Below are 26,981 nucleotides of genomic sequence, written 5' to 3' on the forward strand. Positions count from 1 at the left end.
ACACAGGAAACCTCACTTGCCCTCACTCGTTCCCCCACTTCCTCTCATGGCCCCCACATTACAAGGGACGGGACGTACTGGGAAAACAATGCAGAAAATGCCAAATAACGGAGACACGCTTTCACCAGCCGGGGCTGATAAATTGGAGCGTCTCCGTTTCTATGCTAAAGGAATAGCAGAGTTAAGAAGGGTGAAATTGGGGGGGCTCATGTTTCAGTGCTGACCGGTGGATAGCTGTTTGAGTAAGCCTTCAGATCGCTCTCCCATGACATCAGCTGCAAACAAAAACCCCCCCAATCCTCCAGAGATTGAAGAAGACCCTTTACTCAAGTATAAGTAGTGTCAAATATTACAAGAAAAACGCCTGCATTCTAGTAAAATATTGGCACCGAAATAGTACCTTATCTAAAATAACTAATCATGTAGAATGGCAATTTTTGGAATAATATATAGTGTGCAGGAATGAGTCCTAAAGCTGGAATGAGTCAGCATTTAGCACTGCCTGTCCCCTGGTCTGTAAGTCAATGGCTTTCTGATTGTGTTTTTGGTTGTAAGCCTGAAATAAGGTCTGTGGTTAACACAAGCTGAAGAGATTTTACCGTTTTGTTCTACGACATAAAATACGTCCGTGAATACTCCATGGTTACATTTTAAAACTGCATCTGTTGACAAGTGTCTAAACGAGACGACTAAACGTCACCACGCCCAACATTAGCCACCTTTAGCTTAGCGGTGGTGACGCGAAGTCATGTGACCGTGCTGTAGTTCCTTTATAGCCCAACATTAGCTGCCTTTAGCTTAGCGGTGATGACGTGAAGTCATGTGACCGTGCTGTAGTTCCTTTAAAGCCCAACATTAGCTGCCTTTAGCTTAGCGGTGGTGACGCAAAGTCATGTGACCGTGCTGTAGTTCCTTTATAGCCCAACATTAGCCTCCTTTAGCTTAGCGGTGGTGACGTGAAGTCATGTGACCGTGCTGTAGTTCCTTACAGCCCAACATTAGACATCTTTAGCTTAGCGGTGGTGACGCGAAGTCATGTGACCGTGCTGTAGTTCCTTTATAGCCCAACATTAGCTGCCTTTAGCTTAGCGGTGGTGACGTGAAGTCATGTGACCGTGCTGTAGTTCCTTTAAAGCCCAACATTAGCTGCCTTTAGCTTAGCGGTGGTGACGTGAAGTCATGTGACCGTGCTGTAGTTCCTTACAGCCCAACATTAGACATCTTTAGCTTAGCGGTGGTGACGCGAAGTCATGTGACCGTGCTGTAGTTCCTTTATAGCCCAACATTAGCTGCCTTTAGCTTAGCGGTGGTGACGTGAAGTCATGTGACCGTGCTGTAGTTCCTTTAAAGCCCAACATTAGCTGCCTTTAGCTTAGCGGTGGTGACGCGAAGTCATGTGACCGTGCTGTAGTTCCTTATAGCCCAACATTAGCCTCCTTTAGCTTAGCGGTGGTGACGTGAAGTCATGTGACCGTGCTGTAGTTCCTTTATAGCCCAACATTAGCCTCCTTTAGCTTAGCGGTGGTGACGCAAAGTCATGTGACCGTGCTGTAGTTCCTTAAAGCCCAACATTAGCCACCTTTAGCTTAGCGGTGGTGACCTGAAGTCATGTGACCGTGCTGTAGTTCCTTAAAGCCCAACATTAGCCACCTTTAGCTTAGCGGTGGTGACCTGAAGTCATGTGACCGTGCTGTAGTTCCTTAAAGCCCAACATTAGCCTCCTTTAGCTTAGCGGTGGTGACGTGAAGTCATGTGACCGTGCTGTAGTTCCTTATAGCCCAACATTAGCCTCCTTTAGCTTAGCGGTGGTGACGCAAAGTCATGTGACCGTGCTGTAGTTCCTTAAAGCCCAACATTAGCCACCTTTAGCTTAGCGGTGGTGACCTGAAGTCATGTGACCGTGCTGTAGTTCCTTAAAGCCCAACATTAGCCACCTTTAGCTTAGCGGTGGTGACGTGAAGTCATGTGACCGTGCTGTAGTTCCTTTAGTTTATAGCCCAACATTAGCCGCCTTTAGCTTGTAAATAAATGTAGTGGAGTGAAAAGTACAACATTTGCTCCCATATATTTGTTGAGTAGAAGTATAGTAAAGTAGGCAAACACTCCAGTAAAGTACCTAAAAGTGAAACCTCATAAACACAGTACTTGAGTAAAAGTACTTAATGCACTTACTACTAAACCCACACAAGATTCGCAGAGCAAACACAGGACGAAGTGAGAAGTAAAACACCGGAAAGGTGAAAAATGAGACAGAAAGAGAGAGCACAAGGCCTTCTCTGGAGGAGTAATGAGTTCATGTGTAAGCTCCTGTTTCTGAGTCTACGTGTCCTGATGTTTCCCAGCTGTGTTCCCCCCACCAAACAATATCTCATTCAAAGCAACAGCAGAGAGAAACCCCTCCCCGTCCATTATCCCCCTGTGCTCTCCTTTCACCCCCACAAAAAAACTCCTCATCACCAGGCAACGTAGTGTAATCAAGACACATGTGTATACAAGAGTTTCCTTTATGGATCAGGATCTGGAAAATGGGGGGGGGGGGGGTCGCCATGTCAAGCAGCGAGCAACCCTCGTCTGTTTCCTTTTCTGCGCACAAAGAGAAAAAGTGCCAACAATGCTGCTATTGAGTGTGTGATTCCTGCTGCTGCGCACACTGCAGACATTTAGAAAGTAGGTCAGATAAGAGCCCGGTAGAAATTAATATCGTGACTGCTGATGAGAAGGTTATTTCTTATCAGGACTTCCCGTCACTGTTTATGCATGAGAAGGAAGAGGGGGAAGCCCGTGTTTTGGGTCAAACAAACAGCAGCAGAAGTGAAGCAGAGTCACGGGAAGCTGAGAGCTGGAATCTCACCAGGAAACGGGAACGCTGCTGTTTCCACTCGTGACGATGCAGTTCTTCTCCTCCGGGTTGATCATGGTGGGGGAAACGGTCAGAGAGGCGCTGGTGTTCACGATGGGGCGGGATCTAAACAGAAAGGAAGTCAATTAAAGACCCTATCTTCAAAAATGACATTAGACATGGGAAGAAAAAGCTTGACATTTAGGTTAACTAAACGCCTGCCAAGCGATACGGTGTCTATACGACAGTTAGCTTAGCATAATGAATGAAAACAGAGGAAAACTGCTAGCATGGCTCTAAAAAACTTTTTAAACTTCAGTTTTACACATACGGTGGGCTTTTTGTTGTTGTCCTTTTTACAGAATCATGAAAGCTATTTCCAACTGTTTCCACTCTTTCTGCTGAGTGAAGCTAAATACCTCAATGTTGACGTTCATTAATATTGTCGCCAAGTAAGTGAATAAGCACATTTCCAAATTATTCCTCTCAACAAACAGACAGCATGACTTAAAGGTCCCAGGTCATGGCCATTTCTACTGATCATAATTCCATTGTTGAGGTCTACTAGAATAGATTTACATTGTTCAATGTTCCAAACTCTCATTGGTTTCTCATACAGCATCTCTGTATAGTATGTGTATTCACTCTCTGTCCTACACGGCTTGTTGGAGCTCCGGCCCCCCCCCCTCGCTATGAGCCCAGTGGCCATCTGCGAGACAGCGAGACACAGCGAAACCCAGCCCGAACACACCCACCCACACGCAGCCTGGCTGGGAGTTTGTGTGTGTGCTCACACACCGACTCACAGCCTCGCTGCGTCCCGCCGTCTAAGGGAGGAGAAATCGGCGGAGCTGGAGCTGAGAAAAGATTGAGTGTGTGCGTGAGGAAGTCAGCGGATTGGTCAATTTGGACCAAACCACAGACATAACGTAACGGCTCCACGGATTGGTCCATTTGGGTTTGGGCACGTCACTGTACCCAGGAAGCAAACAATGGAAAAAGAGAAATGTCCAACGAGGCGTTCTGGGGCAGCATAGACAGGTCTTCTCTGTGTTAGAGTTTTACTCGCTACAGGGTGTACTTTGAGGGTTTGTGACTCTGCAGACCGTTTACATGCAGAAAAACCTTCATAACACACAAGGGGACGGGTGATAACCGGAAAAGCATGACATGGGCCCTTTAATGTCCGTCATGATATCAGGTTTTCGTTACACTATTATCACAGCCTGAATAAGCATGATCTTATTGTAATAACTGTACGAGATTTGAAAGATAATCAGTCGAATGTGTCATTAACTATGTGCAGATTTAAGAACTTATCAAAAATGATTTAGACTTTTTTAAAGGAAAAGCCTGGAGGTGAAGGTGGAGAGATTCTATACAAATATAGCTATTATTATTATAAATACCAGAATATCTTTATACAACACTGTATATGTTTCAAACGATCATACCTGTAGAGAACCGCCTTATTGACACCAAAGGCACCGACAATGAGATCTGAGGAAGTCAATTAAAAGAGTTAGGAAACATAATACAAATGTAATGTTGGTGGTGCATAATGGGAGAAGTCTTCCTCACCTGGGTATCCGTTCATGTCCAGGTCTTTATTTCCTCTGAGGGAGAACCCGAAGCTGGCAGGAACCGATCCTGTAGCCCACTGACCCGAAATCACCTGCGAGGGTTTCTCCTTCAGACCCTCGGAGAAACCATTAAAGATGTAGACGAGACCCTGCTGGTCCTCCCCGCCAAACGGAGAGCTGATGGCCACGTCTGCACGAGGACAACGTGACGAAAGATATTAGAAAGGATATTCAGTATGAGACTGAGCATTCATTTTAGAGCATTTTGAATCTGGGAACTTCTTTTTGAGGGTTTTTAGCTGCTCGAAAAAAACAGGTAGTGTAGATCAGGGGTTCCCAAAGTGGGGGTCGCGAGATGATTACAAAATAAAAATGTATTAAAAAAATAAAAATGTATTAAAAAAAAAATTGATACATTTTTTTAAAGATTTTAAAAAATATATATTATTAATAATAACGTTTGCATAGACATTTTCAGGGGCGGACTAGCCATCTGTATGATTTCCCCACAACGAGGCTCTGTTTCTTAATGTTTTTAAAAGCCGAGCCCCACTAAGATTTCTTTTTTGACAAATACATTAATTTGCCTTTCGTGTTTCCAGCAGCAGACATATAAAAAACGGTATATTACCGCTTAAAGGTGAGGTAGGTAATTTTGGAGAAACCAGCTCGAGTGCGCTAGAATTAGAAAATACACAACCGGAAAAAATCTGCCACTTCCTTACAGAGCCCCTCCTCCAACACACACAAACGCGCACATGACCAATGAGGGCACGAGATGAGTTTGTGCACAGATGGAAGGCTGACAGGCAGGTAGGCCATCCAGTTACTTTAGCCGGGCCGGCTCAGATGATTGGTCGTGCTTTTTACAGCGCCACGGCTTCCAGAGATGATGATTTTTATGTATTTATTGTCAAAGCATTTAATTCATTCATTGCTATCGGGATGTTAAGAGCATTCCACGGAATATAACAAAAAGTGTATCTGAAATAAATTACATACCCCACCTTTAAAAAATAACAATAAAATAACCAATAAATATTTTTAAAAAACAATTATATTTTATTTTATACTTATCCTTATTTGACATTACTTTTTTTTGATATACATTTTTTTACATCAATTTCTTCTGTTTATATAAATCTTTTTCTATCATTATTTGCGTGTTATATTGCACATGTTTACGTGAATTTCCTACGTGTATGTAAATATTATTATTATTAGTTTTATTTTATTTAAAATGGGGAAACTGTGACAAAAACCCAAATTCCCCACGGAATACATTTCATTTGACCAGATTTCTGTCTCTGCTTCTGTTCACTTATTTATAACTTCACTCCAACTGGGTAAAAGTCCTTTGTGCACCATCTAAATGTCCTTTTCTCTGCAGGTAAGAACAAAGCAAAAACAACATATGCTGCTTACTAATTTCACTTAAATTCTTACCATTGAAGCCGTCCTGGTTCAGATCTCCCAAAGGTGCGATGGTGCTGCCGAACCTCCCCATCACCTGGGATCCGGTCAGGTGAGGGAGGAGGAGCTCCAGCTGCTGGGCGTCTCTCTGCAGGGGGTCTCTCTGCAGGTAAACATAGACCCGGCCCTTTTCCTCCAGACGACCATCGGACCCTCGCATCATGAACATGGGAGCGCCAACCAGCAGGTCAGTCAAACTGCATTAAAGAGAAATCACACAAACTGTTGGGAAGTATTCAGAAAAAGTCAGAATTGAGATTTTGCGAAAGTCAGAATTTTGAGGAAAAAGTCAGAATTTAAGATTTTTGAGAAAAAGTCAGATTTGTGAGAAAAAGTCCGAATGTTTTTGATTTTTTTAGAAAAAGTCAGATTTGTGAGAAAAAGTCAGATTTTTTTGATTTTTGAGAAAAATTCAGAAATTTGAGATTTTTGAAAAAAAGTCAGAATGTTGAGGAAAAAGTCAGAATTTGAGATTTGTATAAAAATACAAATACATGGATCCTGAGATTGAAGCTCAAGCCGGGAACCAGTGATATTTTTCTAACACAAACTCATTCATACACATCGACGCCTGTAATGAGATGTCGGTGGCGTCCAATCTAGACACCGCCGGATAATTATCTGAGAATAAAGAGAAAACAGACGACTCACCCATCACTGTTGAGATCCGTCGTTGCCACTGTGTACCCAAAATATGATCCAATCTGTGAAGAAAAAGGGAATCCACGACTTTAATGAATGAAAATCTAACCATCAAAAGTCATTAAAGGGGCCCTATTCTGCTTTTAAGGGTATTCCCTCTCCTGTAGTGTGTTCCTACTAGTCACTATGTAGCAGGAGAGGACTCTTTAAAGTAGAGACGCTACATACTGATATACACCTGAATATCAGCAGGAGAGGACTCTTTAAAGTAGAGACACTACATACTGATATACACCTGAACATCAGCAGGAGAGGACTCTTTAAAGTAGAGACACTACATACTGATATACACCTGAACATCAGCAGGAGAGGACTCTTTAAAGTAGTGACACTAAATACTGATATACACCTGAACATCAGCAGGAGAGGACTCTTTAAAGTAGAGACACTACATACTGATATACACCTGAACATCAGCAGGAGAGGACTCTTTGAAGTAGAGACACTACATACTGATATACACCTGAACATCAGCAGGAGAGGACTCTTTAAAGTAGACACACTACATACTGATATACACCTGAACATCAGCAGGAGAGGACTCTTTAAAGTAGACACACTACATACTGATATACACCTGAACATCAGCAGGAGAGGACTCTTTAAAGTAGAGACACTACATACTGATATACACCTGAACATCAGCAGGAGAGGACTCTTTGAAGTAGAGACACTACATACTGATATACACCTGAACATCAGCAGGAGAGGACTCTTTAAAGTAGAGACACTACGTACTGATATACACCTGAACATCAGCAGGAGAGGACTCTTTAAAGTAGAGACACTACATACTAATATACATCTGAACATCAGCAGGAGAGGACTCTTTAAAGTAGAGACACTACATACTGATATACACCTGAACATCTTCAGGAGAGGACTCTTTAAAGTAGAGACACTACATACTGATATACACCTGATCATCAGCAGGAGAGGACTCTTTAAAGGAGAGACACTACATACTGATATACACCTGAACATCAGCAGGAGAGGACTCTTTAAAGGAGAGACACTACATACTGATATACACCTGAACATCAGCAGGAGAGGACTCTTTAAAGGAGAGACACTACACACTGATATACACCTGATCATCAGCAGGAGAGGACTCTTTAAAGGAGAGACACTACATACTGATATACACCTGAACATCAGCAGGAGAGGACTCTTTAAAGTAGAGACACTACACACTGATATACACCTGAACATCAGCAGGAGAGGACTCTTTAATATATCGTACACAGCAGGAATATCTGGCTAGATAATCTTTAAAACCATAATAAATCATAGCTATGCTGACGATATTCAGAAGGGTAATCCCCCTGATTCTCGTGGCATACGATAACACAAAACAATCATGCTACTAAAATCTTGATTTCTGTATTACTAGAAAAGGAAAGCTGTAGTAAACGAAACATGAAAGCCTGATGGATTTACAGCTCGCAGCCTTTTCTGTTCCAGGTCAGTTTAACTTTCGGAGTTTCTCTGTCTCTGAACCTTGAGTTTAAAAAGCACACTGATTGTCGGGGCAGTCTGAATTGCATATATTCACTCGTGATTATATTTATTCAGCCGAGTCAATCATCACTGTTTAAATGAGCTCGGAGCCCTTTCTATTCCCAGAACCATTTGCACAAATTGCCACTTCACTTTCCCCACGAATAACTGAGATTTACTGCAAACCACGAAACAGACCCAGATCTAGTTAAGAGAACGCTGTAAAGGAAGAGCTCTGATTAGGAATCGAGCCACGAAAAACAACACTATATTCCGTGTGCTTAAAATACACGGCTTTGTTGAGTTAGTCTACGATATGAGACGTGAAATAGTCTTTATTTCTGATAGGAGCGACTCACCTGTTCGCCTGTGAAGTTCATGATGGTCTTCAGATCGGTACCGTTCAGAATCGACACCTGCAACACAGAAGCCACATATGGTCTTTTTTTTAACAGTCTATTATATAAACACCGTCTGCGGTTTAGGAATTCACTGCGATAATAAGTCTAACTGTGAACACTGGAGGCTGACTTCTTTCTCTTTATTGATCGATGACTCGTCTTTCTTACCAATCCATAAAGCTTGAGTCCTTTTGGAACGCCGGCCACGAAATCTGAGAGAGATGGAGCAAAGATTTAGGAGACAAAACACCACATGGAACTCGAGGGTTGTATAAAAATATTCTACTTTATGTTCATGTCAGCTGGAGTATTTTCTCTTCTATGTGCCAGCAGTTTTTACGTTTTTATTCCTATACGCTTCATATAACTTTGGCTGTGAGCGTGCATACCCAATTTCATTTCATTGGCTTACCTTCCACCTGATCACCGCTGAATTCCCCAACAGCGATAGAGTAGCCTGTGGACCAGAAGGCAGACATGAGGCTATGTAAATACAGATATGTGCAGAGGGGGGGGGGGGGGGGGGGGGGGTTAACACGAAGAGAGTTCAATAGAGCCAGGGTTTCCATGACTTACCTGGCTCTGATAGGAAGAGCACAGAATATGTAACGCTCATAGATTAAATATAAAGTCATGATATTGCCAAATAATTGTTTCCCCCCAGAATTCTTAGTTTTTTCACAGAATTTGACTTTTTCTCAAAATGTGGAAATGTTCTCAAAATTCCCACTTTCTCAAAATTCAGACTTTTTCTTAGAAATATTACTTATTTTCAGGATTCTGACTTTTTTTTCGCTAAATCCAGCCTTTTGTTCAAAATTTGACTTTTTCTAAAAATTCTGACATCTTCTCAAAATGTTGACGTCTTCTCAAAATGTGGATATTTTCTCAAAATTCAGACTTTTTCTTAAAATTCCCACTTTCTCAAAATTCTGAATTTTTCTTAAAAAATCGCTTTTTTCGCTGAATCCAGAATTTTGCTCAAAACTTGACTTTTTCTCAAAATTCTGACATCTTCCCAAAATGTTGACGTCTTCTCAAAAAGTGGAAATTTTTTCAATGTAGACTTTTTCATTCATAATGTTGACTTTTCCTTAAAATTCCCACTTTCTCAAAATTCTGAATTTCTCTTAGAAATGTGTCTTTTTTCGCTGAATCCAGACTTTTGCTCAAAATTTGACTTTCTCAAAATTCTGACATCTTCTCAAAATGTGGACATCTCTTCAAAAATGTACTTTTTCTCAAATGTTCCAACTTTTTTTTCTGAATTCAGACTTTTTTTCAAAATTAGGACTTGTTCTCTTTCTACCATTAATCAGGCTTCATCCCCCCCCCAGATATCACAGGGTTAAACGAGCCTCTCTCACCTTGGTAGCTGTCGTCGTGCTCGGACTTCACCTGTCTGGTCTGCTTCTGGCCCTCCACAGACTGCATGAAGTACCCAGGGTAATACGCTTTGATAATGTCCTCTTTAGCTGCAGAGATCACCTGACCTGGAAATACCACAAATACAGACATCAAATTTAACTTGGCAGGACATTTTGAGGCTTTACAGATTTCCACGTGGGTTTTATTAGTATTTCCTACGCACCCTGCCAGAAGTAGCTGCCGGGCCCTCCTAATACCACTTTGCCATCCTGAAAGACAAAACCGTACAATTACTAAACTGGAAGAGGAAAAAGATTATCCCAAAAACGTCAGAATCAGAATCGCTTTATTCGTCCCACATTTCATATTTAATAATCCATTCGTTGCACAATTAATGGTTTATTTCTTACTGTACATTTGTATTTCCACATGTATATATTTTAACATTTTAATGATATTTTATTTCAGAAATATTTTTGGATTGTTTATTTCTAGTGTTTTAATTTTTCTTATGTACATTACCTTGTCTTTTTATGCTGCTGCATGCAAACATTTCCCAAATTGGGATCAATAAGGTACTTCTTATCTTAACTTATCTTATCTTAACTTATCTTATCTTAACTTATCTTAACTTATCTTATCTTAACTTATCTTAACTTATCTTAACTTATCTTAACTTAACTTACAGAATACACATCCTGTAACAGTTCTGAGGATTTAGCAGCCAGGTATATATTGCACAGTTTTTAAAAAATTGCACGTATCGCCCATATAAAGGAACAGGAATAGGAGTTGTTACCGTGGTGAAGTCAGCACTGAAGCCCCCCTGACAGTAACCCTGTCCCACCGCGTCACTGATCTCTGCAACACAGAACCATATATAACATTTACTACAACTCTATTTATTATTTGCCAGACAGCCTGAGTTCTTTGCACGCTTTTTTTTTTTTTAAGTTTCAGCTTCATGAAACAGACATTTTCACGTTGTGCAAGCTGTATCTACACATTGTGCATACAGGGAAAGAAAAGACGAAGAAAAAGAGAGAAATAGGAACAAATAAAATATAATAATAATAAATAATAAAATTGGAAATGTTTTTGAAAAAAGTAGACGATCTAAATAAATAAATAAATAATAACAATTGAATTAATGTAATATCATTTAATAAAAATGCATGCTTTTTTGAGCTGTCTTTCTGATATTGAAATTTGGTACGATAGATTAAAAAGCAAAAAGACAGAAAATAATGTTTGTTAGTCTCTCCGAGCAAATTGAATCACATGTTACGGATCCGTTTTTAGACTCTGATCTAAATTGAATCAGCTACTTTAACTAGGTCACAAAGACATTTTATTTTTTTCAGGACAGGACTCTTTAAAGTAGAGACACTACATACTGATATACACCTGAACATCAGCAGGAGAGGACTCTTTAAAGTAGAGACACTACATACTGATATACACCTGAACATCAGCAGGAGAGGACTCTTTAAAGTAGAGACACTACATACTGATATACACCTGAACATCAGCAGGAGAGGACTCTTTAAAGTAGAGACACTACATACTGATATACGCCTGAACATCAGCAGGAGAGGACTCTTTAAAGTGGAGACACTACATACTGATATACACCTGAACATCAGCAGGAGAGGACTCTTTAAAGTAGAGACACTACATACTGATATACACCTGAACATCAGCAGGAGAGGACTCTTTAAAGTAGAGACACTACATACTGATATACACCTGAACATCGGCAGGAGAGGACTCTTTAAAGTAGAGACACTACATACTGATATACACCTGAGCATCGGCAGGAGAGGACTCTTTAAAGTAGAGACACTACATACTGATATACACCTGAACATCAGCAGGAGAGGACTCTTTAAAGTAGAGACACTACATTCTGATATACACCTGAACATCAGCAGGAGAAGACTCTTTAAAGTAGAGACACTACATACTGATATACACCTGAACATCAGCAGGAGAGGACTCTTTAAAGTAGAGACACTACATACTGATATACACCTGAACATCAGCAGGAGAGGACTCTTTAAAGTAGAGACACTACATACTGACATACACCTGAACATCAGCAGGAGAGGACTCTTTAAAGTAGATACACTACATACTGATATACACCTGAACATCAGCAGGAGAGGACTCTTTAAAGTAGAGACACTACATACTGATATACACCTGAACACCAGCAGGAGAGGACTCTTTAAAGTAGATATACTACATACTGATATACACCTGAACATCAGCAGGAGAGGACTCTTTAAAGTAGAGACACTACATACTGATATAGACCTGAACATCAGCAGGAGAGGACTCTTTAAAGTAGAGACACTACATACTGATATACACCTGAACATCAGCAGGAGAGGACTCTTTAAAGTAGATACACTACATACTGATATACACCTGAACATCAGCAGGAGAGGACTCTTTAAAGTAGAGACACTACATACTGATATACACCTGAACATCAGCAGGAGAGGACCCGTAAAGATGAATCAATGAGACAGTTACCTGTACGGCAGGGTGCAAATTCCACAAATTTGGTGAAGTTTTGCACTGAGAGGTAGCAGGTTCCTGTGGCGTCAGAACGGGGGTAATCTTTTTCCGTCCTCCAGGAGTAGAGAGGGGCACAGGCCTGGGGGAGAAAGAGGGAGGGAAGAGATTAATGTTGTGAACTTTTAGGTGGGAGGCAAGGAAAGGCAAGTTTATTTATATAGCACCTTTCAACACATGGCAATTCAAAGTGCTTTACCTTGGTTGCTGATTGGCTAATGGTTACACAAGACAACACATTGCTATGACATCACAAAGTGGCCAAAATCTGATCAGCTCATTTTCAGACAGGTTTTTATAGAAATGTATAGAAACACATGTTGATGTAGAAGAGACATGAAGAAGAGGGGACACATGTTGATATAGAAGAGACATGGAGAAGAGGGGACACATGTTGATGTAGAAGAGACATGGAGAAGAGGGGACACATGTTGATGTAGAAGAGACATGAAGAAGAGGGGACACATGTTGATGTAGAAGAGACATAGAGAAAAGGGGACACATGTTGATATAGAAGAGACATGGAGAAGAGGGGACACATGTTGATGTAGAAGAGAGATGAAGAAGAGGGGACACATGTTGATGTAGAAGAGACTTGAAGAAGAGGGGACACATGTTGATGTAGAAGAGACATGAAGAAGTGTATTTTGCATAATAGGTAACCGTTAATCAAATGTTGGGGAGATGTTTTTCCATTTGCAACATCACACCGCTGAACTCAGGAGGAGGTCAGCGGTGCATCTGGATCACGGTAACACCATAACTCAACCCGATAACCTCAGAGCAAACCACACTTTGAAGTATCAGGGGGGGCACTAAACATCTCTTTACGGTGGGTGAGGTGAGAACTGCACCCAAGGGACAAGTTCAGAGACGCTAATCTGTGAGACAAATTTCGAATAAAGACATTTCTGGGTGATCAATCAAGCTTTGGAATATATTTCTCTCCTGGTGCAAAAGATTGAGCAACCAGTCTTGTCAAAATAAACTTGTTTTTTTACTTCTAATATATTCAATTTTATAATTATTAATTAATCTCTTCTCTTTTTTAGATGATTGTATTTTTATTTTTGTATTTATCTATTTACTTGTGTTTATATTTTATATATTATAACAGGTGTTTGCCTAATTTCTCCCTTGGATGAATACAGTTTTGTGATTGATGGATGGATGGATGGATGGATGGATGGATGGATGGATGGATGGATGGATGGATGGATGGATGGATGGATGGATGGATGGATGGATGGATGGATGGATGGATGGATGGATAGATGGATAGATGGATAGATGGATAGATGGATAGATGGATAGATGGATAGATGGATGGATAGATGGATAGATGGATAGATAGATAGATGGATAGATAGATAGACAGATGGATAGATGGATAGATGGATAGATAGATAGTCTATGTAGCTCCTGATGGAAAGGACCAGGCACTAGAAAGTCTTGTTTTACCCATAGCTGAAAAATAAATGGTCATTCACAGCTGCGTACAAACCAATAGAAACATGTAAACAAAAATCTGTCAAACACAACAAACATGCATCAGCGAAACAGAATACCTGACATCTTCATTTGTCTGATTAATCTGTCTTTATAATATGTATGGTAGTAGTTAGTTGAAGCTAAGGTACTAGTGCTTCGAATGGTTTGGCATGGTTTAATATCTCCAGGGAGAACGTTTCTCACCGTCTTCACTGAACTGAAATAATAACAGCAGGTATTGTTTCTGCAGATCTGAAACGTAACTCCTTCCCCTCCCATCCCCCACAATCCTCTCTGAGAGAGTCTTCTTACCAGGATGGTGTCTCCGTGAGAACGAACAGTGGCTCCGAACCACTGGTGGGACTTAAAATCGATTTGATGTTCAGTGTTGTTCAGCACCCTCACCTGATCACCTGGGGAAAACACACAAGAAAGAGACACTTAGTGATCGGATACAACATCCCTCCCACACCGATAGACATATCTGGACATTTGTCAGAAAGCTTTAAGACTAGTTACTAAACTTATATAAAAAAAAACTGTGTGAGGATTTAGAAGATCAGATAAGAAGTACTTCATTGATCCCAATTTGGGAAATGTTTGTGTTGCACCAGCATAAAAAGACATGGCATTGTACAAGACAAATTAAAAGACAAGAAATAAACAAGAAAGTAGAAAACATACATTTACAAATGAACAATAACAAGATATAAAGAAACCCATGTTTCCTTCTGTAAATGTACATCTGACACTGGACTTTGTATGGTATGTGTTCAGGAGATCCTGGTTTTCTTTTAGCTTAACCTCTGACCTCTTGCTCTGTTTGACCACCTGGCAGCTCTGACAGCAGCAGGTGACATGACAGATGGTGGTGGGAGTCAGATTGAAGAACAACTTGATCGGAAAACAGATGCTACGTCTGTGCTGCGATGGACGGAGAGGGAAATGCAAACAAATCGATTGGGCAGGGAAGTCACATCAGTCTCACGCAGCTCAAACACACACCGAGGAATTCAGCTGACATCTGTGAGCGGAGTGCAAATGTGAGGTCAAGAGCATCTGAAACTCTTCCACTTAACCCTCTGCAGTTCTCAAACTCAATCCCACATCAAACCAAAACAGAAACTGACACTGAAAACCTGCTTCCTTTCTAAAACACAGCAGATTGTATAGAAGTCTAGGAGAAAGTCTTCCTACTTCTTTCTTGATCCAATGTTTTCAAAAGCGTAGTCCATGAAACCAATGGGTGACGTCACCGTGACCATGCCCATGAAAAGGGAGCAAGGATATGTCCTCGAAATGTCATCCTAGTACTTCATTTGATTAATTTCGTAGCACTACGTGTCCTTCTTGTTTACTTTCAATGGTCAAACGACATGCACATATTACAGAGAACGTAGACTAGGGCTGCTCAATTTATCGTATTTTAATCGCGATTACGATTATGGCTTGCAACGATTACGGAAACAACGTAATCAAAATAAAACAATTTTTTTTTTTTTTTTTTTTTTTAAAGTTGAATTATACTTAAAGTTCAGGGTAATCAACTGTTAAAAACATACTGTTCACATTTTTTTCTCCAATAAATGGATGTTTTCAAAGTCAATGAATAATCACATTTACAATTATTGACCCAAATAATCGAGATTATGATTTTTGCCATAATCGAGCAGCCCTTGTTTAGACTGATGGCTGAATCTGCCAGAGATCATGACCTGAGAGCATGTGAGGACATCCAGCTGTGCCTCAGGCCTCCTTCTTTATCTCCTCTCCTCTCTCTCCTCTCCTCCTCCCAAGGAAAACACACTCTGTCCAGCCCAGCTTCCTCACAGACACCCCTCACTCATCTCTGTTTTCACACACACTTTTCTCTGTTTTCATTTTCAATATTATCTCCATCTTACGATCATTTCTCTTGCACTATCTCGCCCTGGTTGCCATTAATACAACGCCCTATCGTTCCTTTCCCTTCAGTAGAGTTCAGCTCCCCCTCACTGGAGACACAGAAGTTTTTTAATAACATAACTCTCTTTCTGCTTTTACTCCAACACTGGGGTTTCCTGCTGACGTTACTCACCATCGAGTCCTTGCCTCAGTGTGGTCAGAAGTGTGAAAGTACGTGCTTTATCCAAACAGTGGCATGCCCTCAAACTGCTCCTTATTAGCATGTTGCTTTACCTAATGCGCCTCAGCCACACGGTACTTTCTCTTTCAGCTTACACTTTCCTTATATTTTCATAACTCGGGGTCTTTGTTTGGATAAGGTTAATGTAAAGCCACCAGGGGAAGGTAAGGAGCTGCACAGTGACTTGAGTCATGTTTCCAAAACAAAACCTTTTACACGTGCACTGCAGCCCTGAAACTATTCCAGACATGACCCAGAGGAGTTGTATGAAGCAATCATTGTGACCGGACATTTAACGGACTACCAGACCCAAGCACAAACTTGGCGAGTTGATGAACATTTATTTGTGGCTAGCGTGATACAACCCAGTCTCACGGCATTTCGTGTTATAGTCACGACATTTACGGTAATCTATTGATTCGTGTTGGTCAGTCAATAGATTAAATGAACACGAAATGCCGTGAGACTGGGTTGCGTGATACCTTAAGAAAAGAAACATTGGGTAAAGATTCAATGGTTTTAATGTCATATGCACATAAGCTACATATATAATCAAATACAAATATATACATATATAATAAAATACAAAGTAAGAGGGTAAGAGGTTAGGGTTAGTCTGATGATGCCTATAGACAAATAGGTATCTTCTATCTATAAGGGCTGAAAACTACCAGACAAATTCGAAAGGAACAGCAAGACACTTGATTGTTTTTAACCAATTGAACGGGCTACTTTTCCACATTGTAATCTTATCCATATTTGCACAGCACTTATGTCACATGTAGACATACGAATAAGTATCTTGGGGCCATTGTCTAATCCCAATAAAAAGTCTGCCATTTCGTAATTAGCATGATTCTTTTTTGCCGTAATTTCACGAACTTCTCGTAAAGATGTAATCCAATGGCTTTGGTCAGTATCTTCTAAAGACTTTGAAAATGTTATTAAAAGCTTTCCGTTACATGGAACAACCTAGCCATGGTGTTGCCGCAGATTTCGTACACCCGCCATGAAATTCGCAGTAATTTCAATATTGCCATTAGCTGTAACTCTTATCCCTCTTGCATTTTCCACTACCTAAATAAAAGTGACCGGCACATCTGAACCTCCTGTAGCGTGGAGCAGATTCTCAACCCTTTATCTGAGGTTCATATGAGAAAAAACAGCTTGACTCAACCACAAGTAGCTGCAATAAGTCCTCGTGTAATTCATACTGCACAACTTTGATCCGACCATGTAAACGAGAGTACGGCCTCAATAAGTTCTCATATGGCAGGATTCGTTCTAGCATTAGTTCTGTGTCACCATAACGGGCGATGAAACGCTCCGTGTGTGTCTCCACCGAGGCCTCGAACAACATTTGAGAAGAGATTGAGAGGCGAGCTAGAGGGAAGGGACACAACAACACGTCATGTGACCGACAGACCCATGGGATGTAGTTTAGAGCGGCTGCTGGGATCTCCAGGGAACAGCAGTGCATTGTGGGGGTCTTACTCTAGCCTTTGAACTGTGTGTGAGACGACAGCCATTAGTGGCATTGTGTATGTGTGTGTGTGTGTGTGTGTGTGTGTGTGTGTGTGTGTGTGTGTGTGTGTGTGTGTGTGTGTGTGTGTGTGTGTGTGTGTGTGTGTGTGTGTGTGGTTGTGTGTAAGACAAATGGCTGAATTCACTCATCACATCAGCTGCTCCTGGGGGACACACAGCTCTGGTTTCTCCCCTCTTGTACATATCATATTCTATTTACATGTATATAGACTTCTTGCACTATTTTTTAGTATTTTATTTGTTGCATTGTTGGAGGAGCTCAGGTCAGAAGGATTTCATTGTCATTCCTACACTGTAGCTTGTGTGCATATGACATTAAAACCATTGAATCTTTTCTTTCCTACCCTCCCTCCTTCCCATCCCGTATATGCCCTCCTAACATCCTCCCTCCACTTAGATCCATAGGCCGGCTCTTATCTCAATGCAAGAGGAAGTAGGATGCGACGGGGGGGATGGGGGGTTTTCTAGCCACTTTTACCCAATTAGTGAGGCTAATTAAGAGGGTCTGTGGGTCAGAGCTCAAACTCACCGACAGACCTCTGACACCACTTTATGGTCAAAACATACGACGTACCGATACTCGAGGAGACAGCAATCCTTTAACGGGCGAGGGTCCACAAAGCATATTTCACCGGCAGAAAAGAAGGGCGCTGGGGAGGCTCTATTGAAAGGCATTGTCTTTTTCTATGGCAATATCTCAACATCACTATTATATATAGCTATGTTTCCACCCAAAAGGCGGGAATGAGTCCTAAAATCCGTACAAACAAATCATTAAGTGGTTTTAATATGCAGAGATTATCCTGCGGAACATAACGTGAAAGTATCATAAACGTTTATCTTATTTTCTGCCAACACCACAAGGAGAAGTCCCATTGGACCAGGGAGATGCTGCCTTCAGGGTCCGCCTACAGTACGTATTTCCTGCACCTCTCTATAGGGTTAGGGATCTCTCTTGACATATTAACAGCTTTTAGAATGGCTCAAACATAACAGAGGTCTTACGGCCCGTCCACACTACAGCTTCAAAAAAAGCTTGCCGGCGGGCGTGTCTGAAGCTCGACCAACAACCAATCACATGAATCTCCCGCCCCGGACACACAAGCAGCGGTTTGATTGGCTAGAGCTTGTACTGGCATATGATTTGATTGGCTGACGCTTCCACCGAAAGCTTCAGAAGCTTCAAAAGTTGAACATTGCTCAACTTTTGCAGCCTGCAACGCCAGGAGAGCTCCGCTCTGCTACCCACAATTCAGTTCGGCTAAAAAGCGAGGCAACGTGACGTCACCCCATTCAAAGTGAATGGGCAGACGCGTTGGAAACCGTTTTTGAAGCTGTCGAAGCTGTAGTGTGGACGGGCCGTTAGCGCTCCCTGCCAGTGCTTCTCAATGTTTCCACGTTGAAATGCAATGCTAAATGCAATGTAATGTTGACACTTTCATGTGAATTGCATGTACCCCAACTTAAGTTAGACCCTACTTTCTTCAGTTGAAATGCCAAAAGGTCCCTATTCCTACAGTCGAACCAGGGCTATTGTGTATTTAACATGAGCACAAATGGTAGAATGGAACTAGCGACTTGCTGAAAAGGTCAGAAACGTTATAAAAAGGACACGTCGTGATGAGCTTTTTATCCAAGCGGCCAGATACGCTCACTTCTCTTGGGAATCATTAATAGAATATGTTTTCACGGTCTGTCTGTGTTGTGTTTTGTCTGTCTCTGGTTTCCTGTTCGATTTTGAAAAGTGTTCACCCCCTGTCTCGTCTGTTGATTCCTGTCTCTGTGTTTGCCCTCCTGTGTCTGATTTCCCGATTGTGTTCACCTGTTGCCCCTGTGTTTCCTCCTCCCTCCTCACCTGTGTCTTGTTTTTGTGATTAGTCTTTGTGTGTATTTAAGTTCTGGTTTGTCTGTCTGTCATTGTTGGATCCTTGTTTGTTTTGACTGTGTTCACGGGAAGAGTTCTGTTTTTTAGTTAACCTTGAAATAAAGATCTTTTCTGTTTAAATCTGCGTTTGGGTCCTGCCTGCTTCACTCAACCCTGACGTATGTTGTCGCTTGGCGTTACTCAATGATTGATAGCAGAGAAAAACATCCGACTGTCTCTTTACTGCCTTAGCGTTCAAACTGAAATCCGTCACAGCTACAGTAACTGAACTGAACTGCAGCATGTTAACATCGGTTTGGCCACATTTGCATGCAGATGTCCTTGTACCGAGTGTTTCTGTGAATGCACTGTACAGCGAGTCTGTCCTGATCCAGATGTTGGAAGCAGCTCTGATGAGATCCTTCCAACAAAAAAAAAAGGGCCTTTTAAAAAATGTTGAAGGACGCTCTCCCCTCACTGCGAGGCCTTGCACATGACATCATTCTGCGTGGCATCGAGCCAGTTCATGTTGCAAAGAAAAACAGTGGAGCAAAAGGTACCGGAGCAGCGGGGTCCAATAAAAAGAGCGTTGTTAAAGCAGGCTTATGGAACATTTCTCCTTATCGTGCATTTCAGGACAAAGCATCAGCTTTGATTTCTCAGGAAAGAAGCCAAAAGCACCGCGTTAACTCTCCCTCTGTACGTGTGATTCATGCGGTTACAATCTGAAAGCTTGCAGTCCTTTTTTTACCTTAAATGTTCCTTTCTTCTCGTGCATTGTGCCAAACAGGCTCTGACAGCACACTGACACTTGAATCTATTCATTACACATCCTCCTCGTGTTCTCCCAAACCACTTCACTTAATTTTGACTCAACTGAAGTCTTTTGTCGGGGCCGGCGGTGTCTGCTTCACCTTTAAATACAAACAGGACCTTTCTTTGTGTGCCCCATTTGTTTATTGCTGGTTTATTATCTATCCACAGCTCCTGAGGGCAAAGCAGCACAAACACAAGGCCTGCAGGAAGGAAAGGGATCCTTCTAGGAACCTCTTCAATGCCACCTTATCCTTTTCATCCCCAAACACAAGGACACAAACAGGAACATGGATGCCCTACAGGTTGGTGGATGATGGGGGGGGGGCGCTGACGCCTGATCCTGACCTGTTTCTGACTGCATGAGTGGAGAGGAAATGCTCTGATGGCTCCACAAGTGTTCAGAAGAGCAGCAAACCTCAGCTATTTTAGGAGGGTTCAAAACACTGGCTCCAGTTTCTCAATCTCTACACAAACCAGGATGTCACATGCAATCCTTGCACAATTAAAATGATGGCACAGCATTCATCTTCCAAACTACGGAGTGGGCACTTTTATTTCCGCGTTTCGTTATGTAGATTGTTTAGTAAACATGTGTTCTCTTCAAGTTGGTGAAGATGTCTCGTGTGTTTTGGAACATTTGTGTTTTTATATTTCAAAGACTGGAAGTAGCGTTGAGGCGCATTTGCACCTTTTGGCCACCGTAAAAATCCAATAGAAAGTTCCTATTGAACCAGGCTGATGCTAACTTCCATGTGTTCAATGTGTAACTTATAAAATCGTGACATATTAACAGCTTTTAGTATGGCTCAAAATCTCGTAATAGAAGTCTTAGGGCTCCCTGTAAGTGCTTCTCAATGTTTTCTAAATGGCAACTTAAGTTAGAACCTACTTTCTGCAGTTGAACCAGGGCTATTGTGTATTTAAAATGAGCTTACCTTGACTATCAAAGTCGATGGAGTGGCAGTCTGATTGGCCGATGCTCCAGGGACAGTAGAAGACGGACCCTCCCTCGGTGACGTTGATCTGCGTCGTGTTGGCCTTCGGAGCTCCGATCACCACGCTTACACTGAAACAGAGACGAGTTTAAATTATGCAAAATACACTTCCTCATGTCTCCTCTACATCAACATGTGTCCTCTCTTCTTCATGTCTCTTCTACATCAACATGTGTCCCCTCTTCTTCATGTCTCTTCTACATCAACATGTGTCCCCTCTTCTTCATGTCTCTTCTACATCAACATGTGTCCCCTCTTCTTCATGTCTCTTCTACATCAACATGTGTCCCCTCTTCTTCATGTCTCTTCTACATCAACATGTGTCCCCTCTTCTTCATGTCTCTTCTACATCAACATGTGTCCCCTCTTCTTCATGTCTCTTCTACATCAACATGTGTCCCCTCTTCTTCATGTCTCTTCTACATCAACATGTGTCCCCTCTTCTTCATGTCTCCTCTACATCAACATGTGTCCCCTCTTCTTCATGTCTCTTCTACATCAACATGTGTCCCCTCTTCTTCATGTCTCTTCTACATCAACATGTGTCCCCTCTGTGGAAAGAGACTCTGAAAGTTTCAGGAACAAAGATTCTCTCTCTTTTTGTCCTGATCCATTTCTATCTGAAAATGAGCTGATCAGATTTTGGCAGTTTGGCAGTTCTGTATATATATGAGACCTGTGATATGTTGATGACAAACTGTATAATACGGGACCTTTAACCAAAGAATCTGAACCTGAGTTTCTCCTCCAGAACCTCTGTAGCTCGTAGCCTGGCCTTCATTAAGAAATGCATACCAGACCTCCCAGCAGACGCTTTAAACACGACGCACGTTTTGGCTCTGACTCACAAGCAAAACATTTTAACAGGTTGCAGCACTGCTTTACATAATCCCATACAAGCAGCAGACACACTGCAGCTATGACACATGTGATGTGATATACACACACACACACACACACACACACACACACACACACACACACACACACACACACACACACACACACACACACACACACACACACACACACACACACACACACACACACACACACACACACACACACACACACACACACACACACACACACACACACACACACACACACACACACACCCCCCCCCCCCCCCCCCCCTGTGGGGCAGATTGAAGAGGAAAACACGAAAGCAGACGGGCTAAGTGGAGTCACACTCTTTGTTTCTTCAGCTGTGGCACTAAAGCTCTGTCCTTGAAGCTACACTGTACGACTGCAGGAAACACAGCAGACCACTTCACATGATTCAGTGCAGGTGAGCCTCCAGACATGAAAGAAAAGGAGGAAATGAGAGAGAAAACAAAGATTTCAGCATGCTAACGTCAGCGGATAATTCAGGGGTGTCACACATACGGACTTTGCTAAGTGTACACATTACAGAGAATACATTAACTGCAATTTTCAAAAAATTTTATGTATAAATGATATCCATTTACAAGACAGGGGGATCACTTAACCATCTTCTTTAATAGTTCCCATTTTAGTTTGCATGTTGGTGTCAGTTCAGGTGGTCAGGATTACTACACAGATGTGGGAATGAACGTAAAATCATTTTTAGATCTTGAAAAGTTGTTTTGATCATATCGGATCTATACATTGTATACACACGTGTAAGCAGGGCCGTTTCTAGCTTTTTGGGGGCCCTATGCAAGAGGCTGTTTGGGGCCCCTAGTCTTTACAGTTTTTTAACTACAATGGGGGGATTCCGAAGCCTTTCAGATGATCTGTTACACTTTAAGAGGAAAACAGGCTAATTTCACGAAGACCAAGCAATTGAAACTTACAAAAAATTATATTAAAAAGGTAAACAATATTTCAGGTAAACAAAATTCTACGTCAATGAATGCAAGAGATGCAGCATTTTCTAAAAAATGTGACAGCCCAACGATGGTTTGAACTTTATTACCCAAACGCACAAGCCACAGCTTTGCTATCATTAGGCGCTTTCACACCGCAGTACTTTTCCCACAAAGGTTCATGAGAACTTAGTTCATCAGAACTCTTTAGTTCTGATGAACTAAGTACAGATCGCGTTCACACCGGAATAAGTCCCTGGGGGTGGATTATGCAAATGAAGCCGCTGACGTCACTTCTTCTTCTTCTGCTTTGGGTTTACTGGCAGGCCGCAAACAACTTCACGGCGTATACTGCCGCCCAAAGTCCCCGGCCGGAAGTCCCCGGAAATGGGGATTGGTTCAATCGCCAGAACGCCGACACCTCCTCATCTCCACCGCTCCCATGTTTTATTTTGTGTTGCCATAAGTTAGTCTCTCTGCGTTTCTGCGCTGGGCTAATGCTAATGCTAATAATGCTAATGCGAGGGTAATAAAATGGTGGCTTCACAACACTTTTTTTGAGTTTTACGGGGCGCGGTTTGCAATCCGCCCAGCCAATCAGAAATATAGCTCTTTTCTCACAAGAGAGCCGCATGAGAGTCCCTGCTCTCTAGCAGGGATGGAAAAGGGGGTAAAAAGGTTCTCATGAACTAATTTTAGTTCCGGCTCTTTTTGGTGTGAACGCGACATTTCGGAACTATATCGGAACTAAAGTGGGAAAAGTACTCCGGTGTGAACGCGGCTATTGCAGTTGAGTTGTGTTTATATCCTACATTGGATTTTTAAGCATGTAATGCTTCACCGAACACAGGAGGGGGCTCGGCTGTCTACAAATAAAGACAGATAATTTGAATTCTCCCCAAATATATTGAGGCTGCACCTGAACTTTCAGCTTGGGGGCCCCCTAGTGGCCGTGGGGGCCCTATGTGTCTGCATAGTCCGCCTATAGGAAGAAACGGCCCTTCGTGTAAGTGATAAACTGAAGCATAAATCTGTTAAAGTTACACTTATCTTTCTTAAGAAATGTCAGGTTGTTTTGTAAAAAGATCATTAAATGTGAACATATTCAGAATCTACTGATTTGCACTGAAACAAAGGGTAACTCTTTGGAGTTTGGATGGGTTATTATGCTATGATTTTACTGGTCTGGCCAACTTCAGATGAAATGTGGCTGGAGTTGACCTCTGAACTAAAATGAGTTTGATGCTCCTGAGCTAAACTTTACGACTACAGGAAACACAGCAGAGCTCTTCAGTAGAGGAGAGCCTTCAGACATGAAAGAGAAGAAGAAGATACGATGGAGAGAACGGAGATTTCAGCACGCTAACGTCTGTGGATAATGTGTTTTAAAGGTCTCCTATTGTGCAAAATCCACTTCTCCATGTCTCCTCTACATCAACATGTGTCCCCTCTTCTTCATGTCTCTTCTACATCAACATGTGTCCCCTCTTCTTCATGTCTCCTCTACATCAACATGTTTCCCCTCTTCTTCATGTCTCTTCTACATCAACATGTGTCCCCTCTTCTTCATGTCTCTTCTACATCAACATGTGTCCCCTCTGTGGAAAGAGACTCTGAAAGTTTCAGGAACAAAGATTCTCTCTCTTTTTGATCCATTTCTATAAAAACCTGTCTGAAAATGAGCTGATCAGATTTTGGCCACTTTATGATGTCATAACGATGTTTTGTCTTGTGTAACCATTAGCCAATCAGCACCAAGGTAACCCCCCCCCCCCCCCCTTATCACCTGAATCTCCTCCTAGAGCTCCATTGAGTTCTTTGTAACCAAATGTCTCTCAGAGGGGCGTGGGGAGGGGCTCCTTATTTTCATCTAAAGTAACAGACAGAGAATCAGCACTTTGGAAACAGGGCTGAAACAGAGGGGATTATGGGTAATGCTGCAATGGCCCGTTTGGTGTTTCAGCCAATCAGAGACAGGCTCTGTATATATACGAGACCTGTGATATATTGATGACAAACAGTATAATAGGAGACCTTTAAGTAGCCATTACCTCACTCAGTCTGAACCCACTTGACCCGACCAGCATGAGACACGGTTGTGGGTTAGAGAGTTCAGGGACCCTGAGACCAGACGCTGTCTCTGGGGCTCAGAAACAGGAAGAGCACACCCTATCCTGCCCTGCATCTTCCAGTAGTGCATGAACGTTTAAATGTAGCATCCTGCACCCTAAGGGGAGCTTCCCCAGTCTTGTAATCCCGGATAATAATCCCAATTAACCGATTTATTACCTCAGAGGACGAAGATGAAGAACGTTATGGAAAAAGAACCTTTAAGAGAAGTGCGCCAGAGAGCGTCGGTGGTCAGCTTTCAAATCATTTCATCATCCGTGGGTTTGGAAAACACACACGGTAGAACAAAGAGACCAGAGAGGCTTAATATTTCAGCGGTACTGCGGTCTTAATACCTCAGCAGAGATCTAAAAATGTGGAGCAGAAAGTCCTGGTTTGTGTTGGACGAGAGCAGGAGAAACAAACGTCTGATATGGAGAACAAGAACGATTTTCTGACTACAAACACAGCTGCAGGAGTTTCCCTTCAGAGGAGCAGATCTCCACCTGTACAGTAATGGGAATCACAGAGGGTTTCCTGCAGGGATGCTCGCTGTGATTCAATAAGGAGGACGTCCCTCTCTGACTCAAACCTCTCACACACATATGAAAGCAGTCGGTCAATATTTAACACGAGCTGACACGCTCTGTTAATCCGTTCTGAACCAATACAGCACACTCCTAACTGAATGATTATGTGTTTTTCTTTTGCATGTCAAGAAGGTGATTTAGGAAAAAAAATCAAAGGTGGAATTCTTTTTGGGAGGGGGGGGGGGGGTTAAGAATGATTAAAAAAAAGTGTATAATAAGGTTAAGATTTAAGTATTAATGCCTGGCAACGTAAAAAATCAAAGTAAAATAAATAAATATAAAAGTAAAAAAATACATTAAAATTAAATAAATAAACGTATTAATAAATTGAAAAAAACTCAAAAATAAGAAAGAAATGTGGAAAAATAATTCTGTTCGGAGAATTAAATATAAATGTTTATAAAAATTGATAATTGTCAAGAATACACGTTACATTTTGCAATTATTTTAAAAACTGAACGTGTTAATTCCCCCTGACTTTTACCGTTATACCTGGCTCTATTATTCTTCGGTAGAGATCGAATAATGTAAATCCTTTGTGAAATAATCTGAAATCGAGCGATGGAGGAACATGAACACGCATCTTTAGTTTGATCTGATCTGAGTCCAGTTGTTTATGGCAGCTTTTCAAAGGGGAACAAATACAGGAAATAACATAAGAAGCCGATCGCTCTTTAATCAGCGAGCTGGCGGTCACACAGAAGTGCAGACACAGCAACAGAATGATAGAGATCTGAATGTGCTGTAAGTGAGGAGGAATTAGCATTTAATGAGTCTTTATCTGGCGAGGCTCAGCTGGCATTTCTCCGCCCTCAGCCTTATCTGCGAGCCGTGTCTCAAAAGGTGAAGCATTTAATGAAGCTCTGTCTGCAGTCTGCTGAGAGCTGCGTTACTAAAGCCTTTGTGGAGGAAGGGGCAGTTCAATCTGAGGATGGGTATGCTAATATTTGTATTTCGTTTGGAGGACGAGTGATGCACAGCTGAATGACACACACTCTGTGGATAAAGCACACAGCAATATGCACCTGTAAAGCAATGACCAATAGAGTAATGCAGGGATTTTGTATTTCTTTGTTGGAACTTGAAGGCAGCATTTCCCCAATTTTGGATTAAAGCAGGAAATAATCTCTGTGGCAAACACACGGTTATGATACTTCTGAAGTAT

At 41.8% G+C, this 26,981-nt stretch overlaps 1 protein-coding gene and 1 long non-coding RNA gene across 2 annotated transcripts in view; one reads left to right on the plus strand and one right to left on the minus strand.

Moving 5' to 3' along the window:
- Positions 1–26,981, plus strand: part of LOC307035473 — a 296,952-nt gene that overhangs the window by 86,323 nt on the left and 183,648 nt on the right. The window lies entirely within an intron of this gene.
- The window catches only part of itga5 (integrin, alpha 5 (fibronectin receptor, alpha polypeptide)), a 76,325-nt gene that overhangs the window by 35,496 nt on the left and 13,848 nt on the right, over positions 1–26,981 (minus strand). Inside the window, exons 2-15 of the mRNA XM_079674792.1 lie at positions 21,226–21,356; positions 14,253–14,353; positions 12,408–12,531; positions 10,666–10,727; positions 10,090–10,135; positions 9,866–9,991; positions 8,911–8,955; positions 8,667–8,710; positions 8,457–8,513; positions 6,547–6,599; positions 5,869–6,092; positions 4,421–4,612; positions 4,294–4,339; positions 2,852–2,965 (exon numbers count right to left, since the gene is read on the minus strand). Of these exons, the coding sequence (XP_079530918.1) occupies positions 2,852–2,965; positions 4,294–4,339; positions 4,421–4,612; positions 5,869–6,092; positions 6,547–6,599; positions 8,457–8,513; positions 8,667–8,710; positions 8,911–8,955; positions 9,866–9,991; positions 10,090–10,135; positions 10,666–10,727; positions 12,408–12,531; positions 14,253–14,353; positions 21,226–21,356 (1,365 nt within the window). The remainder of the gene's footprint in view (positions 1–2,851; positions 2,966–4,293; positions 4,340–4,420; positions 4,613–5,868; positions 6,093–6,546; positions 6,600–8,456; positions 8,514–8,666; positions 8,711–8,910; positions 8,956–9,865; positions 9,992–10,089; positions 10,136–10,665; positions 10,728–12,407; positions 12,532–14,252; positions 14,354–21,225; positions 21,357–26,981) is intronic.

This window comes from Notothenia rossii (genome assembly GCF_949606895.1).
Source record: "Notothenia rossii genome assembly, chromosome: 4".
Lineage (NCBI taxonomy): Eukaryota > Metazoa > Chordata > Actinopteri > Perciformes > Nototheniidae > Notothenia > Notothenia rossii.